General features: G+C 34.3%; 2 protein-coding genes and 3 long non-coding RNA genes across 6 annotated transcripts in view; 2 read left to right on the top strand and 3 right to left on the bottom strand.

Annotated features, from left to right (window-relative positions):
* Adk3 (Adenosine kinase 3) overlaps positions 1-4,919 on the bottom strand; it is a 32,135-nt gene extending 27,216 nt beyond the window's left edge. The window contains 3 exon segments of the mRNA XM_088226455.1: positions 2,949-3,095; positions 4,513-4,676; positions 4,758-4,919. Of these exon segments, the coding sequence (XP_088082581.1) occupies positions 2,949-3,095; positions 4,513-4,670 (305 nt within the window). The 5' untranslated portion in view covers positions 4,671-4,676; positions 4,758-4,919.
* LOC148281596 (protein spitz-like) lies at positions 2,975-4,283 on the bottom strand. The gene has a single exon (XM_088226456.1). The coding sequence runs from the start codon at positions 3,568-3,570 to the stop codon at positions 3,118-3,120; it is 453 nt and encodes a 150-aa protein (XP_088082582.1). The 5' UTR covers positions 3,571-4,283; the 3' UTR covers positions 2,975-3,117.
* Positions 4,920-5,084: 165 nt separating the features above from the next.
* Positions 5,085-7,263, top strand: LOC148281597 (uncharacterized). The gene is made up of 2 exons (XR_015822320.1): positions 5,085-5,585; positions 5,799-7,263. It is a non-coding gene; the product is annotated as an uncharacterized LOC148281597 (long non-coding RNA).
* A 501-nt stretch (positions 7,264-7,764) lies between these two features.
* Positions 7,765-22,022, bottom strand: part of LOC148281598 (uncharacterized) — a 31,713-nt gene continuing 17,455 nt past the window's right edge. The window contains exons 3-4 of one of the 2 annotated variants that reach the window (XR_015822318.1): positions 20,531-20,690; positions 7,765-8,607 (exon numbers count right to left, since the gene is read on the bottom strand). This is a non-coding gene — a long non-coding RNA (uncharacterized LOC148281598). Of the gene's footprint in view, positions 8,608-9,922; positions 12,560-20,530; positions 20,691-22,022 lie in introns of those variants that run through there. The other variant, XR_015822317.1, reaches the window with a different exon arrangement.
* On the top strand, positions 12,541-20,774 carry LOC148281599 (uncharacterized). The gene is made up of 2 exons (XR_015822319.1): positions 12,541-14,836; positions 19,678-20,774. It is a non-coding gene; the product is annotated as an uncharacterized LOC148281599 (long non-coding RNA).

A 22,022-nucleotide genomic window follows, 5' to 3' on the forward strand; every position in this document is an offset into this window, starting at 1 on the left:
TAGTGTTGTGATTGAAAATGGAGCGATTAGTTTGGAATTCTAAGTGATGCAGAATCTTTTCTTGATTTATTCGCCATTCACTTTGTAAACTTCATGAAAAATTATTGTAAAACAACTTTATTTTCAGTTAAACTAAATTTATTATTTTATATACAAATAATATGACTATGATTTTCAAAGAAAACCTCTTTTTTATGGGTGCTACCAATTACAACACTAATATATTTCAATTAAATTATTATAAATAAGAACAGAATTCAAAATAATTCAATCCAAACCAAAAAAAGAGATTTAATAATTACATTATGAATTGCGTTTTCTATATATATTAGTGTTGTAACACTCATGGGATTAATATTCTGAAACTTTAGTTGCATTATTTGATTAGAATAAGTTAAGTAACACATCATCATTCCTTTTTCCACATACAGTGGTGCATAGGGCACTGCATGAGTATAAATTTGTGTGTATTTCGATCATCTGTTATACGAAAGTAAGGTGATCTGTCCTATGCCTCAGATGCCAATCCAGGAACAATGAAATATTGCAGTTTAAACAACCTTTTAAATCATATTTCACATGAACCCGCCGGGAGTCGAACCCGGGAAGAAACGCAAAACGAAGTTTAATAGTAAAATAAATAAACCTATGAATAGAAATATAGCCGAGACGCAACGAGGAATCGAACCTCAGATCCGCAGTCTACAATATTATTGTGGCCGCTTACAAAATATAAATATGCATTTCTCAAGCCATTTCTTCATAGGAATAGGAAGAGAGGATGAATCTCCACACACGTCTATCCTGATACACATTTCTAGCTTCTTCCTCATTCATTCTCGTCATACATGCCTTTCGGACGTGTCTGCTTTTGATATGACCATACTTGAGATTTTGGTTTATCTGATTCTTTGTTTGATTCTCTATTGGTCGTCCTCATCCCACATTACCATTCATTCTCAGCATGTACATCTGTTTTGCCATTCTTTCTTCATCCAATCCTTCTATACTTCGTAGAAAGAAGTAATAAAACCATAACGAAGAATACATATATTTTTTAAGTAGTTTTTTAAAGAGTATGCAGTGATATGGGGTAAATATAGTCAAAATGTATGTTTTGTTCGGCAACATTTTTATTTATGTCGATATTACAAAAAATATACAAAAAACAATACCGCTGTTTACTTTGAATTAGCTGAATACAGCCAACGGATCGAGAAGTCTCAACCTTAGGAACTTTGAATACTTATCATGAAGTGAATGCAGGCGGTCGGATGGAGGGAATGGCAATCAAACAAAATGTTTTGCATCCAACAGTCGAGTTTATTGTACACAGGCCTCCGCATCACGGACTGGTATATATGGTATAGGCAAGGCACTCTCCAGTTAATGGGTTACTTCATATACAGCCACGGTCATGCTGCAAACTGACAGCTTTACATTTACTCGCAATAATACTTATCAACAACTTTCCGCTCATTACAAATATAATAAATTATATCTCAATAAAAAAAAAAAAAAAAAACAGCCAATATCAGATTCAAACAAGGTACAATTGAACATATTCACAAGTGGAATCAATTTGAACAGTACATACTGAATTAAGTCAAATATTATAATATTTTGTGATTCATCTTTTGATCAGAATGGATAGAACCTAAACAAGATTTCTTCGAGTAGATTGTGCATACAAACAAAAATCATTTATTTAAATATTTTAAATAACACAAATTCACAATTATGTCATTTTAATGCGTAGCAATATAAATATATATATTTTATATTCACAACAATAACATTAATTTCACTGAATGAAGTGCATTAAAATAGTAATATTCAACACAGATACACTAAAGATAGGCTTAAACCGAGACAACTGTACAATATTATTTTTAAAACAAATGAATCACTTGGAAAATTTCTAGAATATAAAATAATAATGTAACATTAAAAGAGTTACAACAGGATCCATCACCGATGGCCAATTACATTCGCTTCAAAAAGAAATGCATCGATGCTGTCAATTTGCAGCATAAAGTATAATAATATAAGGGGATTTGGAAGCTGACAAGTTATATTTGTCAAATTGCAGCAAAATCAATAAAATGTTCAGCAAACAAAACTTGTCCTTTGTGGAATTGTATTTTGGAAAAATGTGACCGAAGATTTGCGTAAAACACAACCTCTGTCAGTTAAAGTACTCGATAAATAAATAAACGATATAGTTAAATATCTAATAAATACCTAATATGATAATATGTACACAATAATATTATAATTATATGTATGTATAATATAACACTACTCGAGACAGGGTCTCGTGTTCAGAGGCAAAACATATCTTACAAGGAGTACTGCCGTACGCAAATATATTTATATATTTCATCTTTATACAAACAACCACCCACAGTCGTGGAGGAATTAGAGAATTTACGGGTTAACAGCAATTTGGTACAAGTGGCAGAGTGTATTTACAAGAAGCGACCAATACGGGGGGGCTCACAAAACATCTCCCAATAAATACAAGCGACGCGAGTGGAGTTTTAAGGCGTATAATTTCATATCAAAATACCTAGGGAACCCAAAAGGGGGTTAAGGCCCACCATAATTCGCGGTAAAGTTCATTAAAAATGTAATATATTTGGTATTACTACTTAAAGCTTTCCACATTATTCCATATTCCAGGCACCGCAAACATTCTCACTTCGATACCGAGTACTTCCGAGCGCACCATCAATATCAACCCTACATTATCGTATCGAGACTAATACAAAAACTAAGCGTTCAAATTAACGTTTCACTCCCCGAGTACACGGGCACGGGCAAATTCCTAGAGTACCGCATCGCACATAACTCCTGTCCTCTCCGTTACCGCATCACGCATCACGCATCACGTATCGAGTATCGACACCGTCAGGGGGTAAAGGGGCGGCGCCGCCCACACGTACCAGGGGAGCACTCGGGCGGCGGCCAGCAGGGGGCCGGCGGGCGCGGGGCGCGAGGCCGCTCCGCTCAGCGCCGCGCGGCCGCCGCACCACGCCGCGGCGCGCGCGCTGTTGGCGGCGGCGCCGGCCGCGCGCCAGCGGCAGCCGCTCCTGCAACACGAGCGCGATCAGCCTAGGCGGGGCCCTCGCGCTTGACGCGCGAGCGCGCGCGCAGCAGCGCGGCCGCCATGAGCAGCACGAGCGCGAGCATCATGCCCACGGCCGCGCCGCCCGCGATGGACGCCTTCTCCAGCATGAGGCGCGAACGGGACAGCAGGTACGAGCCGTCCAGGTCCTTGTACTCGCAGCGCTGGCCCACGAAGCCGTCCTTGCACTCGCAGTTGTACAGCGGGTTGTCCTGGATGATGATGGTGAAGCACTTGGCGTCGTTAAGGCAATAGTACTCGGAGTAAGGGTGCGGGCACTTGTAGGTGGGGAAGGTGACGTTGGTCCGCGGCGGCGGCGGCGCGGGCGGAGCCGCGGGCCTGGCGGGCCGCTTGGAGATGGAGCTGGAGCACGCGGCCGCGGGCCCCAGCAGGGCGAGCGCCGCCAGCCCCGCCAGCAGGGGGGCCACTAGCGAGCGCATGACGAGGGCCTCCGGCCGCCCGATTCTGACATCGATGACGGTCGGCCCGGATCCGTGCAGCGCTGGATCCGATCACTTTCCGAATATGAGATTATCATCCCGAAGGTGAGGACGAGACCGCCTGGACGCTTCGGAATGCATCGTTTATCTCGATCGTTCCTACTTTCGATCGCTCGATCAGAACGGCCGCGTACAGTACATCGCGTAGGTTTATCGAAATCCCACTCAAGAAGCGACGCGAGTTCGTGTATTGGTATTTCTCCGGGTTAAAAATCCTAATTGTCACACCCGAAACACTTTAAACTAGTTTTCTGAGGACACGGGCACGACGAGACACTTTCGCGACCGAAATTACACAAAATGGTGTAGAAGTACACAGAATGTTGTCTATGAACTCGGTGGCAGAAGGGCGTTTTACAACATCCGCCATCTGCCGGCAGAGACGGAGAATGAATGGCAAGAGCAAGAAAGTGTAGGTAACGGTGTACCGAACCGCTGCGACCGTAGTGGTGCTGGTAAATGGTAACTGGTAACTCACACATGCGCATTATCGCTTGAGCCCGCCCTTACTCCTATACCGACGCAATGTAACTACAGCACGCACACACATGTACGACGCGGCTCACACTTGCGCCGGAAGATTATGTACGTACAATGTTGCACTATACAAGTTAATAGAATTCCGATCGCAACTCATTCGGAATTCCAATAAAGGAATAAAGCCTTATTTCAGCAATTATTCATAAGTGAAACATTGAAACTTTGAGTAGGTATATTGCAGTCTTCTCCATCGTTTGGACTAATGCTTTTAATAATTCAATTCTACAATGTATACATACTAAAATGGCTAAACTTTTATTTCAAAAATCGATTTACATTTGAATTCTTTTTATCAAATATAGTTATATTAAATAATTAAATAAATAATATTGAACTGCTTACCTTGGCGATATCTCTTCTAAAATTGCATCTATAACCTCTGATTCAATTTCTCTTTGATCATCTTCTAATAATCCATATTTTTGCAACACTCTTGAGTCATTTATATTAACAGATATATCCATTAAAGGGTTTCCAAATGTCAAAAGCAATGGTTTCATGTTTAACTAAAATCAAAATACTTTTTTTTATTAATTGCTAGTAATGATATTATGCGCACGGCGTAACAATAAAATTTAGAAACATACCTTTGACCACAAATTTCACAATTTGTTGCTCAATAGACAGATACTTATCTGAAATCTTATTGTAAGACATCAATTCGTTTGTTTAACAATGTATTATATTTCATTATTATAATACTGTTATAATGTGACATTTATGTCAGCTTTTGACAATAATATCAGTTTATTATGATATTAAAGCGCATGCGCGAAATTACACGAATAAATACTTTTCAAATTACCGCCGTACAGTTTGGGTCCAAATATAATGATAAAAATGTTATTGCATATTTCACGCAATAATAGCGTTGTATAATAGTACGAGTACGAGTGCTGTTATATTATTATGTATTTTTTTATTATTAGGTTCTCATTATAAAAATATTAGCGTACCTATTTTATAGGAGGTAAAAAAAACTTTTTATTTTCTAATGCATTTGCGTAAGTACTTTTTGATGAAATTATTATAGATTTCTAAATAATTTTTAGTCTTTCTTGATATTTTTTTTTGATGAAACATTCGATTACAGTGGCCTTATCTTAGAGTATATACGTATATACTCTAAGGGCCTTATGCTGTTACTAATTCGTTTTGTAAATTCACCGTATCATACGAGAGCGAAATATGATCTGGATTACGTTAGAATGAGATGGATATATGACGAACGAATGAACTTACGAAACGAAATTGTGACAGAATAAGCCTGCTGATCAGACATTTTATAAGGGAGACGGGGAAATCAGCATCACATAAGAAAAAACTCAAATAACAAGATTTTTATGTTTCATTCATAGTCACTAATGTGCTTCAAGATAAAATAATTTAAAAAATATAAAACCTATCGAAAATTGGTATTTATCTCAATAAAACAAAAAGTAGCTTTATAATAATAATTATTATGGATAACTTAATTTATAGAACTAATATAAGATAAATGTTTTAATCTTGATGGTAATAATGAGAATGCTATAAAGCATTCTCATTATTACGATCATCAAGTGAGTTTTTACGTAATTTATATTTTTTGTGATATTTAAATTTTTCTTTGCTTATTTTAATAATAGCAGGATTATACGGTCAATATTCGGACCGACCAACGATGTCAAAAGTTCAAAGTTAAAATTTTCTAAATTTAATTTTCTCCATAGCCTTGATGTGAGTGTTTTGTAAATTGTTGTTGGTTTTTGTATGTTAATTTTACAGTGCACTAATCTTTAGTTCCCATTGTCCAAGGTACGGGGCAATAAGAACACGGATGTTCTAGCGAATCGGAGCAAGTTCACAGACATGGGTCGTTCCTGATTGTGTCGCTATAAACTGTGTCTCTGTCCGTAACAAATGTATGTATAATGTAATTAATAAATGAATAATAAATAGGATGGGGCAATTAGATCCACACCTGATCAATAAGAGCCAACACGTATCTTTAACAATAAAGCATTATTCTTATAAATAGTAAACTATAATTAAGTATTTTAAGGATGATGCAAAATAATCAAATAATACTTTAAAATGACAATTTCATGTAAACTAGCAAAAATCGCTAACATAATATTGAGGCGAATTACATCCGGAAGTATGTATGCACTCCCTGCACATGTATCACACTTCATTAGATTTTCCAGATTCACCACAGATTATACAGCCATTAGATTCATTTTATTATTACTTTCATCTTCGGAAATATTACTATCACCAATGATTTTATGATCAAATTTGATGAGCTAGTTAAGTTTTTAAATGGTAATCTTTCACCTTTTAAATTTTTTTCCTAAATTTTTCTTCCTTCTCTACTTCTGATTTTTTTATCTTTTCCATTAGTTGTTTTTTTTTGTAAGACCCTTTTTACTATTTTCTTCTAACACTACATTTTTTGGGGTGTCAGTTATTATTTAGTCGGCCTCGTGGCGTAATGGTCAGCGCAAAAGAGAAAAGAACAAAAAAGATCAAGATAACGCTGCGATTGGTGTACCATGCAGTGCCCTATGCACCATAAGGTGGGGAAAGGGAATGGATGATGATGTTATTATTTATGAATGTTGTTTACGCATGCTTTTTCTGCTTTCTCGTGAGGAATAGAAAATGAAAGTAGCTCGCAAAGAGAACAAAAACATGGTGTTCCACAAGGAACAATTCTGTGTCTACTATTATTTCTTATATATAAAAATGAACTATGTGATCTAAGTAGAAGGAGAAATATTGTCATATGCTGATGACACTGCTTTTATTGTTTATGATAAAACATGGGAGTCAACCTTTAATGACGCTACAAAAAGTATTACGATGGTTAATAACTGGTTTGAAACAAATTTACTTAGTTTAAATCAAGAAAAAGCCATGTACCTATTTGCCTTTTCAAATCTCAAAAGTGGCTCTTCACAGAATTTGTCAATTAAAATCCATGATTTAAAATGTCATGTAGATATTTGTAATAAGTGCTACAAAATAAGTTCAGGGAAAGCTATAAATATTTGGGTATATACATAGATCATAGGCTAAAATGGGAAAAACATACGGCTAAACTAACAGGCGGCGGCCTCCGTGGTGTAGTGGTCAAGACGCTTGACTCGCGCACGGAAGGTTCCGGGTTCGATTCCCGGTGAGAACACAAAAATTAAAAATGTGATTTTTCTCAAGCCTGGGTGCTCTGTGATGTAATTCACCACTGTAATTAGGCCTCCTGGCCTGTTGTGGAGCAAAAAAAAAAAAAAAAAAATGTAAAAATAAAAAAATAAAAAATAAAAAAAACAGATAAACTCAGATATTTATCTGTTTTCCAAAGACTGAAAAATATCTTAACCAAAGAAAAATTAAAAATTGTATATTACGCTTTAATTCAATCATCAATAACATATGGTATAATAGGGTGGGGAGGAGTCTTTGACGCGCATAGTCGCTCAATAAAAATTGCACAGAAAAATATAATTAAAATAATTTACAAAAAACATAGACTATTTCCTAGTAATAAATTATACGTAGAGAGTAGACTCCTTAGTTTAAGAAAATTATATTTATTTCAGTTTTTAAATCGTATTAGTAATAGATCCGATAGAGTATTGTCAGTTCCTACAAAACATAAAATCAATACTGAACTACAAAACAATTAATAAAAAAATAAATGCAAACTGCAAATAAATCATGTTTTCGTAATATCAGCATATGTTGATTTGGTTTTCCTTTTATTTTTTTTCATGATCATGTCATACTACATTTATATGATATAAACTTTTTAATAATTAAAAAAGGAATGGCCCACGCTCAGACGCTTAAGTCTTTGTGGGCATTTACTCCAATTTATGTTATAGCTTAATTTTAAGATGTATTTAGTGTATTTTTATAATTACATTTCTATGTAAATAATATATGTATGGAAAAATAAACAAATTTTAAAAAAAGGTTGATAGTTCCAAGGTTATAATTGTTAATACAGAAACAAGTCCAGAAGCAACGTTTTGTTCAGTGTTAGCATTTGCACTTCTCATCAAAAGAATATTGTCATTGACAACAGTCATTAATAACAATGGAATTATTATTAATAGCAGGATCTCCAAACATAAGCGGATTTTGTAATTGAGCTTCAACACAACCTTGCATCACACTACTCTGATTAGATTGAGTATGGAGATTTGATTCCATCACAATATTTTTTCGATCGTTTGAAGAGTTATCAACCACATTTATAGCAGCAGCATTTGTGGCATATGCCACGGTATATTACCCATCATCAGTGAAAGAAGTATTCGGATTGAGTGGGCTCAGGGGTCATCTTATAGAGGGACATTCAATCATAATTTTCCCTCTTGATGGCACGATTTAACGTATCCAGGGGACTACTGTAAACTTTTAGGTCATCCTGTTACGTTTGCGAGGCATCTGAAATTATCAAATGTAAAACCTAAATAAACCGTTTACGTGAGGTAATGAGAGCCAATCGGCCACTATTACCCCAAAGAAACATTTTTTGGTATCTATTTTATGGTTAAACACAGTAGATCATTTTAATGAAATAAGCGATTATTCAAAGTTTCTGACGGCTCCTTTAGTGACGAATCGAAAAACTAACAATAAGTGTTTTGATTACTCACATTTTATCCGCAAACATCGGAGAAAATTAGAACGTGAAAGCAAAAAAAAACAATGTCAGTCCTGTTTGAACACGATACACCAACTCAAATGCAATACAACTGGATAAACGTACCCCTCCCACGTCCCTCTACACTTTGTAATAATAAAATATTATCTTTCATGTTTGGACTCGTACAAAAGTATGGATCCCATTACCCCATGACTCCCACTACCCCTATTCATCCCTATGTGAATGAAGTTTTGTTTCAGAAAAATCTTAAAATCTATTTGTTTTTTCAGTTATATATATAAATTATTCTTAGTATGTATTTATAAAATTGCATTTTTATTTACTTTTAGGTAGAGTCCAGAAGAATTGTAGAATTATAGATAAAATATTTGCATTTTTTATTGATTGAGTTTATAATGAAATAAAAACTTAGTTATTACAAAGTTATCATACCACCCATAGATGGGAGAAGCGCTATCCCAATTATGTAGCGGTGTTATTTTAATATAATAAACTTATGTGTTACACTAATAACAAGGTTTTGTTCTAAAATAATTTTTTACTTTTTTAATCGACATTAACTTAGTGAACATTTATTTAAATAACTTAATGAAGTCTGCATAAAATCAACTTTTATTTCAATTCGCAGTGATAGCACATAGGTACTATGAATGAGTGTACATTATGTGAATTTATGTACGTCTACCACAGTGAAAGGATTAATTAGCGAGATCGATAAGTCTTATAATATTTTGCCATGCAAGTGATCAAAAAGAGTTTTCAGATTAAAAATAAAAACTCAGATTGTGTTTTAAAAATCTTTAATTAGAACAAGTTTAATTTTTGTTCTAACACTTTATCTTACAGCATGAACCAAATTTCCACTGGCAATGTATTTTTATTTTATAGGTACAAAAATATAATATAATAATATGCACTTTGGCAGGCTTATTGCTAAAAGCTACATCTCACGGCCAACCAAACAACAGACCGTTCAAAATTAAAATTTGCCAAAATTTGTGCATAAAAATACATATTGCACAGTGGAATAGTAGTGGCACAACTCAAAAAACTCATTTATACAGGAGAGCAGTTTTACACATGGCATAACAATCATTGTGCCATTATTTTTTTTAATTAAAAAAAAAGCATAAAATTTTTTTTTTTGCTATTAAGCCCACATTAATATACCGTTTTGTGCGGATATGAAATATATTCAGGAACATTTCTGCATACTTAACTAAAGATGACAATTTTGGACCTTTTATGTTCAGGTGCGAAGCAATGTATATTATATAATTTAAAAACACACATTTATTTCCAAATTAAAGCTGCTTTTTAATGGGCAGATAAAGGTTGTACATATAAACTAATTAATAAAATATTTATGTATTACGCACTATCTATATGATTTGGGATCAGGGCTGTGATTTTAAACGCTTTCTTCATCGGTATATACTAAGACGGTATAAACTAATATTGATATTTACAGTGAGCGACAATGAAAGGTCCGCACTTAAAATTCAGACAAAATTCAATAATTATAATTTTTCCTGGAATTGACAATTGAACCCCCGGGCACATTTTATTTTTAGACCTTTTACCCTCAATTTTGTATTTAGTTTAATTCAAAACCTTTGATAGATAAAACCTCTCGTTAAATATGTCCGGGTGCAAACAAATGCCGGTGGAAATTAAAAGCATTATATTGGCTCTGGTGAAAGAAAACATTTCTGTGCGCGAAATTGATAGAAAAATGGAGTATAATGAAGCTGCTGTGAGGCGATTTTCAAAAAAATATTGCCAAACTGGTTACCTTACGAGGAAATCAGGCAGTGGAAGGAAGCGCAAGTTGTCTGATAGAGATAAGCGCGTAATAAAACGACTAGTTTTGAAAAATCATTTTGTATCTGCATCAAACATATCCGCCGAACTGCAGGAAATAAATTCTACGCAAGTGAGTGTTCGTACAGTTCAAAAAAAAATTAATGAAATGAGATTTAGTGCGTTAAGACTGGCAAAAAAGCCTCTTTTAACTAAGAAAATAAAGAAAAACAGACTAGAGTGGGCCCTTGAGAGACGCTACTGGACTGTGAATGATTGGTGTAGGGTCGTGTTTTCAGATGAATCTAAATTCTATTTGATCGGGTCAGATGGAAAGAATACAGTACGTCGTAGAAAAGGTGAATGAATGCATCCTCCCAACTGTTAAACATTCTCCGTATGTGATGATATGGGGCTGCATCACAGCTTATGGAGTGGGTTCTCTTGAGTTTGTTCAAGGTATGATGAACTCCAAAAAGTACAAGGAAACAATAAAAAATAAAAAAAAGTGTTTTGTCAACGATCGAGGCTCTAACAGAGCATATTCCAGAAATAATATTTCAAGATGATTCTGCACCTTGGCATCGAGGGCGTGCTGTGAGTTGTATTATTTATTTCGCTTAGTTATATTGCTATTTTTTGTTTACTAATTTTAATCATATTAGTTTTTTTTTTTCAGATCACCGTTTATAAAGAATCGTTTAGGGATTACGTCTCTCGCATGGCCTGGGAATAGTCCCGATTTAAATTTGATCGAGAATCTATGGGCCATTATGAAGAGGAAAATGAAACCTAGAAAAAATACTACTGATATGAAAGCTCTACTTATGGATTTATGGGATAATGAAATATCATTAAATTTATTAAAAAAATCAATGCCCAAAAGAATTTCAGCTGTTATAAAAGCCAAGAGAGAACAACAAAATACTAATTTATTTTATTTTATGTATCATATGCACAAATTATTAGTTTCAATCTTTTTTATATGATAAAATCATTAAAAAAAAAATTGTTTTAATAACTTTTTTCAGGTATAATACGAACTTCGAACATTTAGTGAAATCGTCAAATTCTTTTTGATGGTCAAATAGTGTTCCATTTTAATAAATAAAAAAAACAAAAAAGGATTATTTAGGTAAAACATGTACCTAGGTATAATTTTAAAATACTAATTCAAAAAAATTATGTTGCATTACGAGTACAAATCGAATTTTATAAGATTTTATGGGTGCGGACTTTTTTTGTCACTCACTGTATGTACGTAACCGGTAACTTCCCTATCGCCAACTCCAGCCTCGGTGGCGTCTGGCGCTCACAGTCCCTTCGCCTTCGGTGTATATTTGTGAAGGAAAAATAAACAACAGTGTAGCCGCAGCGAACGGCCGAGCTAGCTAGTAGCGAGGAACGAGACAAGGGCCGCGATTACAAACGCTAGCTTCATCGATACATATCGCATATCAAGGTGGTGTAAACTAACATCGATATTTATGTACGAAAATGTGTATATTATTTGTATGAAACTTATTTATCATTCTGCCCATGTTTGAATATCCACATTTCCTCTTCCATCTGTTGACTCATCCAGCTAGTCTGCATGCATTTGGACATGCTCAAAACATTGTTTACTTCGACTAACGTTATGTAAAATTGTCATTTGGCGTAATTTTTAAAATATCTCATGCAATACAAATCAGCCATACTCGTCTAAAATTGAACTACATATAATGGAAAATGGTTTTTAGTATTGTTATTATCTTCTAAGTTTTCTCGTTTTTTAAGAACAATCACACTCTTAAAAATTTTGATGGGTAAACAGTTCGGGTTGGTAAAAAATCCCATCGGATGATATTTGTAATATCTTATGTCGCAGTTATAGCGTATGGCACTCTCTACGTCAGACTCAGAAACGGGATGATACACCACATCCTGGAAAATAGATTAAAACATACAATTGACATTAAAACAGAGGTGTGGAACTTTTTTGAGAAGGAGAAATGATCCATATTAAAGACCTGAAACCTTTATTGATGTGGGTGGAGATTCATCCAAATCATTTCACCTGCCAAGCCACACCTGAAAATACTTGTAAATTTTTCAACTTTGTGGATTTTTGTTAATGGCTGAATTACAAAACCAGTTTATTTTAAAGTTTAACTTGTACTTAAAAACATATTAAACATTCATATTAGTGGGAGTGGGGCTAAGAACAGCAGGCGCCGCATTCAACAGTATGAGGCTGTCTGGAGATTGGATATTACAGCAAACTTAAAAATCTCCACCAAAAACGGCAAATTAGTTATTGTTGCCAAAATAAACTATACATAAAAACCTGCTTACCGAAATAATAGCGTAATTCAAAACTGTCTCTAAATCTTGCAAAAACAGATTTGAATTATACTTGAGACCGCAAACTTTCAGCATTCTCTATTGAGTTGGTGAAACATAATTAGAAATCTTACAATTCTCAAAAGTTTTTGCAAATATGTCAGTAACTCTTTCAATGGAGATTTCAAAGTTTGCTTCTAATATCCTAATTTATTCAATGTAAAAATAAATATTTGCGTTCTAATGATTTACCCAAATATTTAATTTTGAGGGCCATTCTTAACGAGTTGTAAATAACTCACTATTAGAAAATAGAATCGAGCTGGGGTAGAGTGGGATTCGAACCACGGACCTTTGGTCCGTGAGTCCGAGACACTAGCCACAAGACCACAACCCGATTTCTGGACCACAGCCCTGTGTTGGATCGAGGATTTCTTAAATAATAGAACATTTTGAGTGAGAGAGATAGGGTGTAATGTTCTACATTTTGAGTGAGAGAGATAGGGTGTAAACCAGCCAATGACAGGTCATAAGTCTAGACTTCTATATTCCCTTCTTTAAAATGTTCTTCATCTCTGTGGTAATATTTTAATAGTAAGAATCTATCTATATTCTGATTCAAGAACAAAAAATATTGTTTTATTCATAATATGAACATGCATTCCCATTGATTGTGCGTAACATAGTATTTATATAGATAGCATGTATTTATTGTGCATGTCAAATCAAAAAATTAACTGTGTGATAAAATAAAAATTTGCAAAATTATCTACAACATTCCTTGCTCAGAATGTTTAAGGCGATCCATCCAGCGCGGAGCAAAAAAGGCAGTTTTCAACTAAATTTTAGTCTAATAATAAGCTTAACATAAAATTTTGAAAACCACATAAAATATTGAATCTAGTCAATTGATGAAATAAAAATGTTTTTTTAAAATTTTATTTGACAAAAATATTGCAAGGAAAAGTGCATGTTTCGTTTTTTTCAACATTTTCAACACAAAATTCTAACATTTAGATGTTATATTGAAATGTTTTTTATTATTGTTATTATTCTAATCAAGTGATGAGTTAGTTTTTTGAAAAAAAGCATGTAATTTTTGTAAAATACAATTCTTTCAGAATCCATTTCGAGTTAAATTGTTGAAACTAAATTGCTCTTTCTTATGCATATTACCTGTGAAAATTGTTTCTTTTTTTACATTTCTCCATACAACACACCTTTTTTAGTTAGGTGTTTTTTTTTTTTTTTTTTTAAATGCTAAAACATTACTGTAATTAATATTATAAAACCACGTATTTTCATTGAGAATCAATCATATACAAAACGTACAGATTAGTATCAGTTCTCTCGGGCGTTTGCCGAGTACGGACGTGTGTTCTGTGTCGAATTTTTCGAGACGTTTTTTCTGTGATTTTTTTAAGTTTTTGAATTAAAAATGGGTTCCAAAACAATTAAACATAAAACTTTTACAAGAAAACATAAATGTCGTAACAAGATGAAAAGATTTGATAAGATAAATAAAGAAATAAAAAGGTAAGAGTTTTTTTGTATACTTTCACATATATAACTACAGTGTGTTTTGGAATCGAGTATCCTTTAGCATATTACATGTGAGGCGCAGAGCTTAATAGAAACTGAAACGACTTTACCAACCGATTAATTTGTTTTCTGAGGCCTTGAATTATCCAGTAAATATGAATACTCGATGTTTTTTAAAATTAAATTTATATACCTCTACCTACCTAAACAATTAACATGTTTTAGAAAAAGGGAATTGGCTGCTCAAGGATGTTCTACAGACTAACATATTGTTTCCAGTTGTTAAAATGAGGTGATAATGCAGAAAATTACAATTGCGATACTCTTCATTAATCGGTATGTATTATCATAAATTAAAAATCAAACATAATAGAATCAATTATAACGAACTAACTAGTAACTAACCATTACGGCATTTCCCTGAAGAGGTAGGGAGAGAAGATAGAACGCCACACCAATCTATCCTGGCATACTTTTATTTTTTCCTCCATGTTTATATCTTCATGAGAAGACGAGGTGCATGAGCATGAACGCCAATTATTGTGACTTTACATATGTCCACTTTCAAGCACTTGTTGTACTTATAAATCCAGGAATACTCATATTATATTTATGCAATGCTCTATAACTAACTAAATAACTAACCATCACGCCATTTCTCCAAAGAGGTAGGCAGAGAGGATAGAACGCTATACCACTCTGTCCTGGCACACGTAGCATGCTTCCTTCACATGCATGCATCTTCTAATGCGCGCACGCCGATTATTTAAAACATGAGACAACTCAAATATTTATTGTACGTGATCATCCTACGTCTTTTTTGACCTTCATTGACTTCTACATCCATCATTCATTCGTTCCGCATGAGCGAACAATCATAAAAGACTTTTCTTAATTTTGTTCGACAAAGTTTATCTCAGCTTTGCATTTTGGATATATTGCTTGTTTTAATTTTTTAGTAATAATATTACCAAACAAAGAATAAAAATATTTCATTTATATACCTACTTGGTAAATTATCACTTAGTACTGTGATAAGCACTGTCGATTCTTGGAACTACATATTTATTTGAGTCAAACTCTGATTTTTTGGTGATTAAAAATACACATTAAAACGAAAACCACAACTAACCGCGTTCCTCATTACGGATTCTTTTCTTAGAAAACTCAATTATGTAAATAAAATTTAAATATAATCATATAATCATATAATATTTCCAATTGTATTGTCGTGTGTACCGTTAGATATTGCTAATACTATATATTTTTTATATTCTTTCAACAGGTATCTGAAACAATACTTGAAAAAGATGTTGGATGTTGAGATGTTGGATATTGTTTTGACGAAAGGAATAAAGAAGACGACAATACTCATTTTAGTATTAGTGGAAGAATAATTGATTTGGGGTTTATTTTTGAACAGTTACAAAAATCGCAAAACAAGACCATGCTTTAGAGTGCTCCATTATAAATTTACAGTTTACATCAGAAATTCGGAAAGGTTTTTACAGCACATTTGTTGTGAAATGTGCAATAGAAAATTTTCGATACATTCAGATCGTAATAAATCAAATAAAATTGACATAAATCATGCAATAATTTCTGGAATTATGAGCATAGGGAGTGGATTTATTCACATATTACATATTTCACATGGTTATTGACATTTTATTTTCATATTCATATTTCATGTGACTCAAGGGACTCAGGGGCTGGTTATTTATCATTTATTTATTCATATATATGTACATTACAAAATAAAATATCTTAATTCATATATATAGAAATAATTAGGTAAAACTAGGTATATATAAAAAAAACACATTAGTATACATAATATCCAAAGAAAAATATGTTAAAAAAGTAAGAGAATCTTGTAACGAAAAACTCCCTCAGAGACGTGAAAAATGTCAATGTCCAAAGTGATATTGTTCAACATAGAGATACCCCTTTCAACAGGCATAACCATTGGCAGGTTGGTCCTGTATATTGGAATGTGAAACAGTCTATGTTGACGCTGTCTAAGGTAATTATCAGGAACATAAAAGCTAATGCTCCGCATAATTTCAGGGTTGTCAATAATACCGCGCAACAATCGAAAGAAGTGCGTTGTTAAATACACATTCCTTCTAGTCTTCAAACTGCTGTAACTAAGCATACCCTGGAGGAACTCAGTGGGATAAAGCCATGGATAATATCCGCACTCCCTCATGTAGAGAAATCAAAGAAATTTATTCTGAACCCTCTCCACCATAAGAGAGTACTTCAACTCACACGGTCCCCAAATCATCGAGTCACTCTCGAGTCTACTTCGCACCAACGAGTTATAAAGAATTCTCAGTACTCGTGTACTACCAAAAACCCTAGCAGTACGCAAGACGAATCCTAAGATCTTCAATGAACTACTACAAACTGTTTCGATCTGATCATGAAATGTCAGGGAACTCACAAAAGTGATGCCTAGATCTTTAACCTTCGCAATCGGCATAAGATTCTGGTCATTCATTCTATAACGGAAGAATAGCGTTTTGTGGGCCCTAGTGAAAGACATAACTGAGCATTTTGAAATATTAAACAATAATTTATTTCGTCTTCCCCATTCAGATACGTTTATTATATCCGTTTGGAGAGAACGAAAATCATCCAAAGTTTTAACCCTCAAAAATAGCTTCAAGTCATCCGCGAATAATAAAAAACGCGATTTGACTACAACTTTTTTAATATCATTGATAAAAATAGAGAACAGTAATGGACCCAGGTTGGATCCCTGGGGAACACCTGAGTAAGTATTAAAAAAATTTGATGCAAACAAGCCATGTGAAACGTATTGGTTTCGGAGGTAGCTGTCGATAATTTACTACAAGGCTCTTATTTCCTTTTTTATGCACAGGTGTGATATTTGCCTTTTTCCATATTTCAGGAAACGTGCCTTCCTTTATTAATAATTGAAAAAGATAAGTAAGAGGACGCGCAAGCTGTTTAATACATTTAGAAATAAAAAAAGGGTGTATGCCATCAAAGCCAGCACCTTTGCTGACTTTAAGTTTTTTGAGATATTTTGTTACCAATGACTTATTTATTTCTATAGCATTAAGATCAATTAAACTATTTTCATCGGCAGGAACACTACAAATAGATGCATTAGTTTCCAAAAATTCAAAATGGAATAAGAAAAACTAAAAGATACAATAATAAGTAAAAATAAGGAAATGTACCAATACATATACAGGTGTTCTTTAAACCCTGTCACATCTGAAACCACAATAATCAGTATGGGCAAGAAGACATATTAGCATATTTAAAAAAATATTTAGAAGGGGAGAAGTGAAGGGAGCGCGGTGGCGCCATTGGCGGCGTATCAGACTCCCCCCTTCCCCCCTCCTCGTTACTCCCCTGCAGAAGTTAGCAACCATTTGCTTTTTTTGATATTTTATTTTCATGTGCCAATATGTCTTCTTGCTCATACTGATCATCGTGGTTTCGGATGTGACAGGGTTTAATGAACACCTTGTATACTGGATGTTATTTAAACCCTGTCACATCCGAAACCATAATGATCAGAAAGGACAAGAAGACATATTAGCATATTTAAAAAAACATTCAGAACAAAGAAAATGTTTCAAAATAAAATATTTAAAAAACAAATGGTTGCTTACTTCTGCAGGGGAGAAGTGAGGGGAGCGCGGTGCAGTATCAGACTCCCCCCTCCTCGATTCTCCCCTGCAGAAGTAAGCAACCATTTGCTTTTTTTAATATTTTTTTTTTTTTTAATATTCGTTTTAAAAAAGTATTTTAATGTGCCAATGTCTTCTTGCTCATACTGATCATCGGGGTTTCGGATGTGACAGGGTTTAATGAACACCCTGAATATATATATATACATTAGAGATGGGCCAAGTACTCGTTTAATACTCGGTACTCGGCGTATTCGGCGTTTTTTTTATTACTCGTACTCAGCCGAATAACTCTGTTTAAATGACGAGTATACTCGGTTTAACTAAAGTAAAATAATATTTTGGGAAATATAATGAAAACGTTAAGACGTTCATTAATCTTCGAAACCCATTATCTTCCACTATGGAAATCGGTTGGATGTCAATAGCAATCATTTCGGCAACAGCTTTGTGGATTTCTTTAGCTTGTGAATCATTTATGTTCCACTTTGCCGCAAATAACTCCTGAAGGCTTTGTTGCATTCAATTCCGACGACGGTTTTGAAGCAGCCGCCTGGCGATTTAGAATCTTTCGGATAGAGGTTCATTCTGTAAATCTTTTGACTCCTCTTTGTGTTTAATTTTAATATGTTTTAACATCGCCGTCGTAGAAGCATTACATCCAACACCACTTTGTGAAATCAAAGAATTATACACGGAACATTTCACTCTGGTTTTATCTTCTTCATTCTCGTCGTAAAATTTCCAAATTCGCGATCTTTTGTGTGAACTCATCTTGTCAACAATTTCTGTACACGAGAAATAATATTTATGCAATTTGACGCGCACTGAATGCTATTTTGTTGTAAAATAACAACCAACTGATTGGCCGAGACGGGGTGGGAGGTGGAGTGCTGCAAACCGAGTAAAACTCGTACTCTGTAAAATTTGTACTGGGCGCATCTCTAATATACATGCACATACGTATATCCATTATTATAGAGATACATGAAAAATATAGGAAATAAAGAACAGTATTAAGAAATTTTATCCAGATTAATTTATAGCCTTTTATATACTAAACCTATAATTGTATAAAGACAGACGAAATACATAAACTTCACCATACTCGTTACCTAGCCGGTGTAGTCTAGGTATTGATGAATTGTAATAATTATTTCTGCCAGGAGATTAAAAAAATTACTTTAGCTGCCGAGTATTTCGAACAGGTACTTTTATGCTGATAATACTAGTTAATTCCGGGACGTCCAATACGCCACTTGCTATTTTATATAAATTTAATAAATCATTTATAATTTATCTTTTACAAAGAGTTGACATATTTAGTGTACACAATAAATTATCATAATCAATATTTTCAGCGGGTATATTAAGTTTGTAATTGATGAATATAAGGAATTTACATTGTACTCTTTATTTATTTAAAATATAAACATTGTAATAAGGTGACCAAATTGTTGAATTGAATTCTAAATTACTTCTAAGGTTTTGAACCATTTGCAGAAGGCTGGATTTAAAAAAAAGCTCGATATTTGGGTGCCACACGAGCTGATGCAAAAAAAATCATGGACGGAATTCCTATCTACAAATCGCTGCTGAATCACAACAAAATCAACCCATTTCTGAAGTGGATGGTGACTGGTGATGAAAAGTTAATCACTTACGACAATGTTAAGCAACAGAGATCGTGGCCAACGAAAGCCAACAAAAGCAGCCCAGACCGTGGCCAAGCCAGGACTGACAGCCAGGAAGGTGTTGCTGTGTTTGGTGAGATTGGCAGGGAATACTCTACTATGAGCGGCTCCCCTATGGCCAAATCCTCAAATCTGCCCTCTACTGTGAACAACCCGACCATTTAAAGCTGGCGATCGAACAGAAGCGGCCGGCATTGGTGAAAAGGATAGGGATCGTGTTTCATCAGGACAACCCCAGGCCGCAGACATATTTGATGACACACCAAAATCTCCGGGAGTTCGGATGGGAAGTTCTTATGCATCCACCCTATAGTCCGAACCTGGCACCAAGTGACTACCACCTGTTCCAATATATGGTTAACGCTCTTGGGGGTACAAATTTAGCCTCAAGGGCTTCTGCAAGAGGGACATTATGATTTTTGTTGGCAACAAGTTATCGAACAGAACGGCGCATATTTGAATTAAATCGGATGATTGTAACACTTTTTATAAAGCATTGAAACAAAGCGAAAAATACGAAATTGCTTTTTCCCCAACCTAATATATTGTGATTTCTTTTACTGTTTGTAAACTGAACATGAATAATTAAGATAAAATAAATAATACGGCTAATAATACTATCCAGGTTAATATTTTGATGATGATGACATCATTAACTATACCTCACGCAATGCGGATGCTTTTTCTAATAGTAGTTGTTCTCCATACAGTGTATATCTCAAAGTAGCAAGGTCGTGTTGGATCCGTATAATATTTCGGATAGAGGCATGAAACTTGCTTGCCACTGCAACAAATTCTTGAGTTCCTCTCATCACAAGTGACCTTAAATGAAATACAATTTTAATGATTTATTTACACCATAATGGATTTTGCATTTTGTAATGTGCGAATAAAATGATGAATTTAGTTTTTTTTTTATTTTCTCCAAATTTCAGATATCAAAATAATTCTTTCTGCTGAGCTCTCATTTTTCAATTGACAACCTCTCGCATCGAGAGTTCGAATGTGTGAAAGTTCCTCATTGACATATTAATACACATAGACATGCCCAGAGTCCTCAAAAGTGATGACACTTAACTCATGCCCAAACGCTCAGTCGTGCCAAATGCATATTTAGTCGTTCTTCGACCTCCAACCATGCGTGAGGTTTAAAATCGAAACCAAAACACCCGGTTGTGTCATGAAAGTGTGTAAAAAAAAAACCTTTCGGATAAACATTGTAAAAAGGATTGTGTAACTTTTCATTGGTGCATATTTGTTCATGAGTGATTAACAAAGCTTAAAACAATTAATATTTCAATATAAATGATATTTTTAAACATCAAACTGCGACTAGCGGTGCAATTGCGAAGTTCTTCTTAGTTACAGGGATGCGCTGATAGAAATGCGTTTTTAAAATATAATTAAAGTGACTTAATATTATTTTTGCATTTCCCAAAATTGAAAATAAATAAATGGGTCGAAATTACGGGGAATTTAACCATTTCCCTGCGTTAAAATTTAACATATTTTATTTATTATTTTAAACACTTGTTTAACGTATTATATCTAATAGTTTAAACAATAATTTTGTTATTGACCACGAATAAACAGACTCTATACTTGATGAATACTTCAGCTACTAACCTTTTTGATAACAAATTACTCACATATGCTGTGAGAACTGCATAGTGGTGCTGTCATAGGCGCTCACGGACGTATGTGAGCACTGCGATGAATGAGTCAAGGGAAAAATCTGATTGGGATCCACCAAAAACGAATGTTGATTGTTAATGTTAAAATACAAACTTTTTTATGTACTAAAAATAAGTATCCTCAAATTTTAGGTGGCATATGCATGATCGTTAAATGCAGCCCTGGTATAAATAAACTAACTCGGTATATTGTAATGAAACCAACAGGTCCAAGAAGAAGTTAAAAAATTGAAAAATTGTTTTCAGGCGTTGCCTAGTGTGTGAAATAATTCATTCAGATGAATCTCTTCACAACAATGAAGGTTTCAGCTCTTTAACTTCACTAAAATCAACAAATGGAAGAATTGAATAAATATGGATGTTCGAACAAAGGCAAAATTGTGAATGTTACAGTGTGTAAAGTGGCCTCTTAAACCAGCCAATGACAGGTCATAAGCCCTGTAAATGCCTAGACTTCCAT

This window comes from Micrasema longulum, unplaced genomic scaffold, assembly GCF_059751315.1.
Source record: "Micrasema longulum isolate JH-2025_06_02 unplaced genomic scaffold, ASM5975131v1 h1tg000434l, whole genome shotgun sequence".
Classification (NCBI taxonomy): Eukaryota; Metazoa; Arthropoda; class Insecta; order Trichoptera; family Brachycentridae; genus Micrasema; species Micrasema longulum.

Excerpts from the sequence above, each read along its gene's own strand:
- LOC148281596 (XM_088226456.1), bottom strand. The coding sequence starts at position 3,570 with ATGCGCTCGCTAGTGGCCCCCCTGCTGGCGGGGCTGGCGGCGCTCGCC.